Below are 11,987 nucleotides of genomic sequence, written 5' to 3' on the forward strand. Positions count from 1 at the left end.
TACTAACTAAGTCAAGTGAATGAACCAAAACCACACCATAACAAAACAACCATGAAACTCACACTTTCCCTCTTGTTCCTATCCCTCTCCCTAGTCCAAGGACTAAACCCCAAATGTGATGTCCAAGACAATGGTTCAACACTCCAAGTAATCCATGTGTTCAGCCCATGTTCCCCATTTAGGCCATCAAAGCCACTGTCATGGGAAGAAAGTGTCCTCCAAATGCAAGCCAAAGACACAACTAGACTTCAATTCCTTGATAGTTTAGTAGCTAGAAAATCTATTGTACCTATTGCTTCTGGTAGACAAATCATACAGAGTCCAACTTACATTGTTAGGGCTAAAATTGGTACTCCACCTCAAACTTTGCTTTTGGCTATGGATACTAGTAATGATGCTGCTTGGATTCCTTGTACTGCTTGTGATGGTTGTGCTTCAACTTTGTTTGCTCCTGAAAAATCAACTACATTTAAGAATGTTAGTTGTGCTGCTCCTGAATGCAAACAGGTATTTACTTCACTAACAAAGACACATTTTTTTGTCAAGGTTTTCGTGACTAGGTATATTTTTATATTGGCGTAAATTTGATAAAATTATGATAGTACTATGATTTCGTGAAACTTTAAAATGTAGTTTTTGTTAAAAAATTACGAAGGTTCATCTTGATTCTGATAATCTCATCACCGTGAATCTAAACATTGGAAGAAAATTATGGTTTTAAATTGTGGTTGTGGTCGTGACTTTGATATGGTGACACGATACAAATGATGCAATTGCAATTATCGTCACGATGTTGCTAAGACATCTAAAACTTTATAATGTTGCTATAATTGTTTGCAAACCCTAATTTAAAAATCTGAGTTGATTTCAATTTCCAAGCTCTCACATCTATTTTTTATTTTGATTCTCTGCCTTTTTCTTCATAAACATTTTTTTCGGTGCAATGAATTATTTTTACTCCAAGGTATTTATTCTAATAATTTGCTAGTACCTTCATTAAAAATTGAAATATTTTGATTTTTGATTATATGCAAAATCTATTCATGGTTTTCATGTTTTGTTAACTAGCTAGTGGATTATGCATTATTAAAATCACAACAATTGTGGAATATTTGTTGAAAAAGGTAATCTGTTTAATATATGATCATACTTTAAGAAAAGATGTGATTTGAATACTTTACAGTTTTTTATTTCGTAATCAGCATCATAACATAAGATACTATATTTTTATTTTGTAATCATATCCAAAGATACTCCTTATTTTGTCGATTGTCATATTTCTATTCTATTTTAAAATTTAAAACAATCACGTGACCTCAAATGCCACAAGGTACACATCGCTACTGTGAATGTTTTTGTACTCTAGTGAAGTGTACATAAAAATTTGTTTGAACTGGTGAAAGATTTGTTTTGAGGATGCCAATAAAATTATTGAATCACTACATGATATTTAGTGTAGAAGTGAGCCAATTAAATTCTTCAAATTAATGGAATTTTTATATGATCCCTAAAAATTACTAAAATACTTGGTCACTTTGTTACGTGACAATTGTAAAACTAATTTGATCGACTAAAAGATAAAAGAATATCCTTCTGGTTGTATTTATAAGCAATTTTTTTTTATAACTGATGTGTTTGGATTATAATATATTTCAGATACATCAGTTATTATGTTTTAAAAAAAAAAAAATACATCTGTTATTTAATAAATCTAAAAAAACAAAAATATTTATAAATATGATCGGAAAAAGTATTATATATCGTCGTAAAATAGAGCTTAAATTATCTTAGACAAACTACTTAAATTATCTTTACTTGGACAAAAGTTCACATGACATACAGCTTGGCACGAATCTTTTACCTTTACTTGCCGTTGAAGGGTAATTACTAGTTTCACAATGAAAGGGACTACAAGGAGAGATTATTTGATCACATTGAAACGTGCAACTTTTGTCCCATTGTAGGTGGGGTTGACTTATATCCTAGCCCAATCTATGAATCCAAAATATTGAAAGCTATGTGCTCTCTATGGCAGGCAAAGGTTCACGAGACTTGGAGTCTTCTAAAATCTAAATGCACTTTTTCCAATGATGTAATCATGGTTTAAAAATTGGATTGAAACCGTCGTATTAATCGGTCAATAAAAATTGACCGATTTATCAGTTGGTTTATTTTCGACAGTTTTAAATTCTATTAGTTGAATTAGATTGATATGAGTTGAATAGATTGAATTGAATTCTAGTTGAATTAGATTGAACTAGGTTGAGTTGATTGAATTGTAAATGACGAAAAAATTCAAAAATCGATTAATACATTGGTTGGTTTATTCTGGTCTAATAACCATTGAATGGATTGAACCATGATCAGTCTTATTAATTCATTCTCCATCTCATTTTTGAAACATTGGTATTAATGTGAACATTTTATTTTGTTTCATTTTTCAGGTACCTAACCCTGGTTGTGGTGTGAGCTCATGCAATTTCAACCTAACCTATGGCAGTTCCTCTATTGCAGCTAACTTGGTACAAGACACTATTACCTTAGCCACCGACCCAGTTCCTAGCTACACATTCGGTTGTGTTTCAAAAACCACAGGCACCTCTGCCCCACCACAAGGTCTATTGGGCTTGGGCCGAGGCCCGTTGTCACTTTTGTCTCAAACCCAAAACCTCTATCAGTCCACATTCTCTTATTGCTTGCCAAGTTTCAAGTCTCTTAACTTCTCTGGGTCTTTGAGACTTGGACCTGTTGCTCAACCCAAGAGGATTAAGTATACCCCTCTTCTCAAGAATCCTAGACGATCATCACTCTATTATGTTAACTTGGAAGCAATTAGAGTTGGCCGAAAAGTCGTCGATATTCCACCAGCCGCATTGGCTTTTAATCCGACCACTGGAGCCGGTACCATCTTTGATTCAGGTAACACACTTTTACCTAGTCCAACATAAAAATATACTCTTAGATGTCTAACACGTAGAATATTTGATTCAAATTTTTTTGAAGAAAGAAAATCAATTGAAAGTTCTAATATTTACTTAAATGCATTATTTTGTTATAGAACAACATATAGAAATTCTAGTTACCATAATCATATAATAATTCTTTGTATTTATTGTTAAACATTACCAGGTACCGTGTTTACTCGGCTGGTTGCCCCGGTCTATGTCGCGGTCAGAGACGAGTTCCGGCGAAGAGTTGGGCCAAAGCTCACAGTGACATCCCTAGGAGGGTTTGACACATGCTACAATGTCCCAATAGTTGTACCCACAATAACATTCATATTCACCGGTATGAACGTGACATTGCCACAAGACAACATCCTTATACATAGCACCGCAGGCAGCACCACGTGTTTGGCCATGGCGGGCGCACCCGATAATGTGAACTCGGTGTTGAACGTGATAGCCAACATGCAGCAACAAAACCACCGTGTACTCTATGATGTCCCTAACTCTAGGGTTGGTGTTGCTCGTGAGCTATGTACTTAATAAAATGGTCGATACACATAATCTTTTGTCAATATGGCATTAGAAAAGTTGTTTGGGTAATGGTAATATGGTACTCAATTTATATATTGAAGGGTATAATTTTTAGCATATGGTAAGGTTTGATTGTAACCACATGGTGTAAGATTTTGAGCTAAGAACTCCATATTGTATGTGGATTAAATTCATGTGAATTTCCAAAGTTAAGTTATATTTGTAGTTTTTGTAATGGTGAGTGTGTATCACGGGTATATGTACCTCTAGCTAGCTAGCTAGCTAGATTTGTGTCTTTTTATTCAAGTTAGTTGAATTGATGAGACTTCAAAGTTTAATAAATAGTGCAATAAGTTCACGGGTCATGGATTAAATTTTCTATTCTTTGTATGAATATGCAGCTCTGCTGGCATAACTGTTTAACTTTGTCACTTTAAAAATGGTGATGGCCAGTGACGTATCAAGGATTTCATCCAATAAATAAATAGTATATATTAATTTATCACCTATGTAGAATAAACACACATACAGCAAATAAATGATAATCGTTTTTTTTTATGGAAAATAAAAAATAATCCTTGTTAAATGTATATTTAGTTTCTAAAACTTTATAAAGTTTTCAATATATCATTTTTTTTTCATTAATTTAAAATTGGTACTCCTTGCAAAATTTAAGAGAGATTAAAACAACTATCCTGACAAAATGATTGTTGGTGTTGATTGAAAATATATATATTCAAGAAGTTCTATATTGTTTAGAATTGTAAAGAAAAATATAGTACGAGATAAATAAGATTTTTTGAAGTGCAAAACAAAGAAGTGTAAGACAAATAAGGTGGTTTAGGCTAGAGAAAATTGATGGAAGAAACAATTCTGGCTTAAGAAATTTTGAAGTCAATCATGTGTTAATACAATCAGGATTATGCAAGGTGTTGATTAGTATACGAGCATTAATCGACATTGATGCAAGGTGTGAAAATATGTCGGTGGTTGAAGAACTTTCTACCAACATGGAAGTTGCACCATAAGTTTTCAACATGTTTTTTCGACATGTGGAAATTCTTGAGCGATTTAGCTTCGATTGAAATATACTCATTATGATGGAGCATGACAGTTCTTTTGAAATATGATTGTCAATGAAGACAGTGTGAAAATTCATTAAGTGGTTTAACTTCATATGATTATACTCTTTATGATGAAGTATGATAGTTCTTTTGAACTATGACTGCCAGTGACGACAATCGAAGAGGATATATCATATTCAATCAAGATGGAGACTATTGATGTTGGTTGAAGATATACATGTTGAAGACATGCTAAGTTGTTTAGAATAGTTAAGGAATAAGTAGTGCAAGATCTTATTCAAAAAAAAGTAGTGCAAGACAAGAAATTAGGTGCTTCCTACAATTGTTTACTTTCTTTTCTTGTCAAAATTTGTAGGCTACAAGTTTTTTTTTTTTTTTTTTGATAGTGCAAGACAAGTAGAATGATGTCTATATACATGATTTATTTATGTTACAAGATGTACCAGTCAAAAATACTTTAAATTAATATTCGACTATTAATAATTAAAAATACATTTTAGCCAATAAATTTGATAAAAAAAATATTTTAGGTAGAATTCGCACTCAAATTTTCTTAAATGACTTTTCTTTATTTATACTTTAATGTTTATTAAATAATTGAGTAACTTAATTTCTTTTTAGGTGGTCAGGGTTCAAACACCAAACCTTGCATATATTATGCATTGTTCATATCAATTGAGTTAAAATGCGGTCAGAAGATATCCAATTAGAAAGAAAAAAAAAGCATAAAAAAGATTAGGCTTTGAAAAATGTTACATGGTACACTATCTTTTAATAAAGTGCCACCATACTTTTCATCGATGTCTTATAATCATTATAAATTTAATTTTCGGTAGTTTTTTAACCATTGAGGAAATGATACTCATTACCTCTGGAGCATTAGTTAAGGCCTTTAAATGAAAATTTATTGTGAAAATGTATGTAATCATGCATTGGAAATCAAAATTTTTGATTTTTTTATAAAGTAATTTCTTCTTCTAGAATCCTTAAAGAGTGTTCCACCTCGGAGGCACCCGTTAACAAGACCTAATCATTAATACTTCTTTATCTTAGCTCCTTTTCAATAGTTCCTTTACTTGGTTAAATTATATTTATAATTATAATCAGAATCTAACAAATAAAGTCATTCTTGTCAGAAAAAAAAAAATTAAAGTCAATGAATTCCATTATCAGCTGCTTCAGAGTGAAGTATGAAGAATATTGTTGGCGCGTGAGGAGAAAATAAAACAGTAAGATGATAAGCAAAAATATATTTATGTATAATATAAACTATAAATGAACAACAAAGCTGGAATAGCTCAGTTGGTTAGAGCGTGTGGCTGTTAACCACAAGGTCGGAGGTTCAACCCCTCCTTCTAGCGAATTTTTCATTTATGGAATTATGTGAAATTTTATTTTTACTTTGAAAATCCAATAAACGACGCTAGTTTTATAACCTAGAAATCCTGTGATTTATGGCATATAGAACTCTGTGATTAACCCCTCCTTCTAGCGAATTTTTCATTTATGGAATTATGTGAAATTTTATTTTTACTTTGAAAATCCAATAAACGACGCTAGTTTTATAACCTAGAAATCCTGTGATTTATGGCATATAGAACTCTGTGATTAACCCCTCCTTCTAGCGAATTTTTCATTTATGGAATTATGTGAAATTTTATTTTTACTTTGAAAATCCAATAAACGACGCTAGTTTTATAACCTAGAAATCCTGTGATTTATGGCATATAGAACTCTGTGATTGTCTCAATGACCTACAAAAAAATCCTCCATAATCTCTGCCTTCATTCTCTACTTCTCAAGTTTTGGCAAGTAGCAAGTGATGTTAGTTGTGATCATTGTTGTTAGGATTAATCATTGTTTGAACCATGTAATATAAAAGAGATGACCTATTTATCCTTGGACTCCCCCAACAAATATTTTACTATAATCTTATATATCTATGATTAACATATTTAGAGAACTATGAAGACAATTACAAGAAACAAAAAACAAGCATATCCCTTCATTTGTTAATTAATTGAAGAGAAGGTTAAAATCAACCATCTACAATTAAAGTCAATTAGGAGAGATTATCTCTTCACTAGTTAGGTGAATTACAAAGATGTGATACACATAAATCTCTATATATCATTAGCTTCTTCCAATTCTCAATGATGAATCAACATCAACATCTTTATCTTTATCTTTATTATTAACATTTGCAAAGATCCTAGCAATTTCAAGTTGTGTATTAGCAATAATTTCAGTTCTCTTGATTTCCATTTCTCCTCTCTTTGCCTCAGCTTCAACTCTCATCTTCTCTATCTCTTTCAATGTCTCCATTCTTGTTTGTTCTGACCTTACTACCACCTCTGCTACCCACCTTATGCTTTCTGCTATTCCCATTGTTTCTTTCTTTTGCCTCTTGTTGTTATTGTTCTCTGTTCTCATTCTCCTCTTTTTGCTTCTTTGCTCGTCTTTTTCGCTGTAAAGCGCAGGCGTGCTGCTATCGGTTTCCAATGGATTCTTGTTAGCTATATGGTCAGATGACTTAGTTTCTATTTCATCTTCCTGTCAATATGTAATTGTCGCGCCATTTTTCGGACGTCAAAGGCCATTTGATTAGCTTTTGACTCACTTTTTATCTCACGACTGAACAAATTTTTTTTAAGGGGAAAAAGTTCCAAACCACCCATTTTAAAGAGATTTAGGGTTCGGGGGTTGGTTATATTTAGGGAAGGTATTAGCACCCTAAATATTCGTAGTACTCTACGAGAACCTCTTGATTTTATTTAACTTTTTGTGCTTAAACTTGCTTGCTTTTAAAAAGATGAAAATGGAATTGAAAGATGAATTGAAAAGGAAAAAGAAAATTGATTTTAATTGAAGAGGCAAAAGAAAATTGTTTTTTAGTTGATAATTGAAAAGAGAAAAAAGAAAATTGTTTTTTAATTGATAATTGAAAAGAGAAAAAAGAAAATTGTTTTTTAATTGATAATTGAAAAGAGAAAAAAGAAAATTGTTTTTTAATTGATTTGGAAGGACAAGGTCCTCTGCCTACGTACCCGTGAGGGATCAAAACCTCGTAGTTCGGGGTAGAAATTGACGTTTGATTTGTTGAGTGTTTTTTTATTAGTTTTGAAAAAGGTTTTGAAATAAAAAGCCAAGTGGCAAATGAGAATTGATTTGTGTTTTTTAGATTGAAAGAAATTGACTTGAAGTTGAATTAGAATTGATTTGAAATTTGATTAAGAAAAATAAAATAAAAAGACGGTCACTTGATTTAAGATCAAGGTTTACTGTGAAAAGTTCTTTTTATGAATTTTTGATATTTGAATGTTTTTGAATAATGATATGAAAATTATATAAGCAGAATGAGAAAAATGAAGTTGAGCTGAATTGTGAAGTTATTTTAACATGGACCAGAATATTCTGGAGAACAATTAAATTAAACAAAAATAAATAAATATTAACAGTTAAGTTTGGACCAGAGCACTCTGGATTAACAAAAATATAATATTAACAGTTAATTTAGGACCAGAGCACTCTGGATTAATTTAATTAACAAGGACCAGATCGTTCTGGAGAATAATTAAATTAAACAAAAATATAATATTAACAATTAATTAGGACCAGAGCACTCTGGATTAATTTAATTAACAAGGACCAGATTGTTCTGGAGAATAATTAAATTAAACAAAAATATAATATTAACAATTAATTAGGACCAGAGCACTCTGGATTAATTTAATTAACAAGGACCAGATTGTTCTGGAGAATAATTAAATTAAACAAAAATATAATATTAACAGTTAATTAGGACCAGAGCACTCTGGATTGACAGATAGAGCGAGAATTAAAATGCATGAAAAAAGAAATTAGAAAAATGAGATGCTGGGAGTGTGTGAGCAGTAAAAGGGGGGGTGCAGAAAATAAAACGAAAGGGATTTGGGCCTTGGGTGAGGCCAGGCGCGTGTGGGCCTGGAATAGACTGGTTCAGACCGGTTCCAAGGTTGAACCGGTTCAGTCTAGCATTATAAATAGGCATCTCCGGTTTTTTTTATCATTTTTTATTTTTCCTTCTCTCTCTTCTCTTATCTTAGAGAGAGAAGCTCTCCCTTCTCTCTTCCCTTTCTTCATCTTCTCCGGCCAGGTTGGGCCTTCCGGCGCGGCGACCGGCGAGTCATCGCGGCGGCGCCACCGCGCCGGAGTTAAAAACTTCTCTTTTTTTTATTTTTTCGTCCTCTCTCCTTCTTTTCACTCACTCTTTCTGATTTTTGAACCCAAAAATTATTTTTACTAAGCGGTTTGACCTAGATCTAAGGAAAGAAATACTACCTTTTGGTAGATCCGGTTTGAATTCGAAACCGGAAGTGGTACGGTTTGGATTTGATGGTTTGTTGTACTAGGGTTATGTTTTATGACGGTTTGGTGATGGTTACTGAGTTTGATCTTGTTATTACGTGTTTGTGGGTTGATTGGTGTTGAGTTACGGCTGTTTTTAAGGTTTGTTTGTGACTTGTGTTGGTAACTGATGTTATAGCGCTGACAGTTGTTGATATGGCGGTACGGTGTTGAATTATGGTTTTGGTGTTTGGAATTTTTGTGTTACTGGACTCTGTTGATTTCTTGCAGGTGAGAATTGTTGTGTCTGTGTGCTTAGCCGTGGAATGTTTCTCTTGTTGGGCCCCCCCTTTTGGCTGGTTTGTGGTTTTGTATTTATAGAACTGGATTGGAGACATGGAACTTGTTAAAGGACAGACAGCAACTGCCTTGGCTTGGGATTAAGGGGACATGAATGGGCTGGCGACAGCTGTGTGGATTGGAACAAAAATATGATATTTTTGGACATAAAAAATAAATAATAATAAAAAGGAAAAAATAGAAAGACTAAAAATAAAATCTAAATGAGTTAATTAAATTAAAAGGAATTTAAATAAAAGATGGAAACTAAAAAAAAAAGATAAAAAATGAAAATTGGGAGAAGAGGGCCCGACTCGGAATCAACTATGAGGTATTTTAAAATACCTCCCTGCCGAATTTTTATTGAAAGGCTGAGACCGTCGGAGCTAAATGACACGTGTCAGTGCTGTTTTAGGTCAAAAATTGGGGTATGACAGTAATCATAAATATTTATATTTCACATTTTCACCACATTGTAATTAAATTTTCAGAAGTAATATTGTCATGTACAAAGACAGTGAAATATATATAATTGGAGATATATGTAAAATTTGTCAATGCAATCAATGTATAGTAAACTCGAATATTTTTGGGAGAATGAATATTTTCATGGTAAAGTTTTATATGACTTTACCATTGAAAACCTTTTGTACCTTTATACTATCAATATTTAAAGTCTTAGTTTTTTTTTTCTTTTCTTTTGATGGATAGAATCTTTGTTAATGATGACCAATTATTCAGCAGCATTCTACGTAAAAGCATCCTAAGTAAAGCACTAAGGTACTTTCCAACATATGCACTAATTTTTTTTAAAACATATATAGGATGAGAGTGCTAATTTGGTTTAATGTCAACTTCACATGCATAATAGTATATGGTTAAAATAAATGGATGTATAGTTAAGTGAAGCAATGTTTTAGCTTAAGTTTGGTATCACTGTAGATATATCAAAATTATGGGACAACACCATGATTCTGACATACCTACTGTAATACCAAACATACACTTAATGCGTATAATGGAAGACTTGAGTCACCCACTTACCAATTTACTTATAATGTTCAATCCGAATATATATATATATATATATATATATATATATATATATATATAAATTATTTTATTTTCTTCATGCAAGTAGTGATTGTCTCACTTGTCTAAGCAAGGAAAATCAATAAAAAAAAAACTCATTCGAAGGATAAACATAATTGTTCAAAATCATAAATAAATACATTACATTTCTTTGCATATAGAGTGTGTGAGTTTTGCCATCAAACTCTTTAAAATAAATAAATAAAACCTCACATTTCTTTAAGTTCAAAGAAGAACAAGCAATGTTCTTCATAGGTCTTATGCATGAATTGTTTCACTCATATAATTAAGTAGAAAAAGAAGAAAAAAAATGAACAGAAATTCACAATTATTGGGAATAACGCAAGTCTCACATCGGATAGATAAGACTCTTGAGAAGAGTTTATAAAGAGGATACAATTTTCACCTTACAAGCTGGTTTTTTAAGGATGAGTTAGGCCCCAAATTTCAACAACAATAACAAATTTGAATTACAAATTGAAATTAGAAATGCAAAAAATAAAATAAAAAAAAAAAAAATTGGTCTTCAACTTAGACAACTTTAATATTTAACAAGAGAATTAAAGACAAATTTTACAAAAGATGAGAAGAATTCATGATCATAGAATGAACAAAAAGAAATTAAGATTAAATATATTTTCAGTTTCCAAATTTTTTTTAATGTCTATGTACCTACTTTTTACTCCTAAAAATAAAATAAAAAATTACATGCTTTTAGTCCCTTGAACAAGCAATTTTGCAATTTGGAAGGTTTGAACAATGATTAAAATAAAATTCAATATAGATTAGAGTAAAAACATAATTAACTCAAGCAAAACTATGTCATTTAGTAGTTAAAATCTACCTTGATTAATTTATCAACACCATTTGATCCATGAGAGTTTTGAGCAGTTGTAATAGGTGGAGGAACAAGTGGCTGATGAGCTTCTTCATGTGCATGTGACATAACAAGTGATGATGGTTCCAACAAAACCAAACCTGCTTGATTATTGTTTAGTGTTGTTGTAGATAATTGTCCTGTCCCACGTAGAAGAAGATCAAGTCTAGAATATAAAGGCCAAGATGAAACATCTGAACTAGCTGATTCTGATCTATACCTTTTCTTCATTGACTCAATCTTATTCTTACACTGTGTTTGTGTCTTTGGTGACTTAGTTGAGTTTGATCTTGATGAAACATGTTTTGCAACATCTTCCCAATCTTGTCCTTTGAGTTTTGCTCTATTTCTAAGTACCCATTTTGATTCATATGCTTCAAGAAGTGTTGTAACTGCTCCTTCACTCCATTCATCTCTTTTTAGTCTCTCATTTCCACTACCAATAATATTGTTTTGTAATTTTCTTGGTGATTCTTGGTTTTGTTGAATTTGATCTTTGTTTTCTATTTTTTCATTCATTTCTTTTGACCATAATAATATCCTCCATCTACTATAAACTTTTTAACATCTTGTTACAAAGTTTCTTGCTCACATGAGGCTAAGAATATGAAAGGGTCATAATAAGAGAGAGATAGCCACTAGCATTATGGAATTTTATTTTTATATAAAAAAGAAAAGAATGGCTATGAAAAAAAATGGTTCACTTTTTTGTCAAATAAGTTAATGATGTCAATGCCTTAACTTTTCTACTTTATTTTTCTTGCTTTTTGTTGTGTGGAAGAGAGGTTG

The 11,987-nt window shown here is 31.7% G+C and overlaps 2 protein-coding genes and 1 non-coding gene across 3 annotated transcripts; 2 read left to right on the forward strand and 1 right to left on the reverse strand.

Annotated features, from left to right (window-relative positions):
* On the forward strand, nt 1–3,821 carry LOC25482834 (aspartyl protease AED3). The gene is made up of 3 exons (XM_013611433.3): nt 1–507; nt 2,445–2,919; nt 3,130–3,821. Exons 1-3 carry the CDS (start codon nt 52–54, stop codon nt 3,486–3,488), a joined length of 1,290 nt encoding a protein of 429 aa, XP_013466887.2. The 5' UTR covers nt 1–51; the 3' UTR covers nt 3,489–3,821.
* Nucleotides 3,822–5,851: 2,030 nt separating this feature from the next.
* On the forward strand, nt 5,852–5,925 carry TRNAN-GUU (transfer RNA asparagine (anticodon GUU)). Its single transcript has one exon. It is a non-coding gene; the product is annotated as a tRNA-Asn (tRNA).
* A 746-nt stretch (nt 5,926–6,671) lies between these two features.
* Nucleotides 6,672–11,987, reverse strand: LOC25482836 (trihelix transcription factor ASIL1). The gene is made up of 2 exons (XM_039834268.1): nt 11,166–11,987; nt 6,672–7,117 (listed from the first exon to the last, which is right to left on the reverse strand). Exons 1-2 carry the CDS (start codon nt 11,715–11,717, stop codon nt 6,698–6,700), a joined length of 972 nt encoding a protein of 323 aa, XP_039690202.1. The 5' UTR covers nt 11,718–11,987; the 3' UTR covers nt 6,672–6,697.

The sequence above is a fragment of the Medicago truncatula genome, chromosome 1 (assembly GCF_003473485.1).
Source record: "Medicago truncatula cultivar Jemalong A17 chromosome 1, MtrunA17r5.0-ANR, whole genome shotgun sequence".
In the NCBI taxonomy this organism is placed as follows: Eukaryota; Viridiplantae; Streptophyta; class Magnoliopsida; order Fabales; family Fabaceae; genus Medicago; species Medicago truncatula.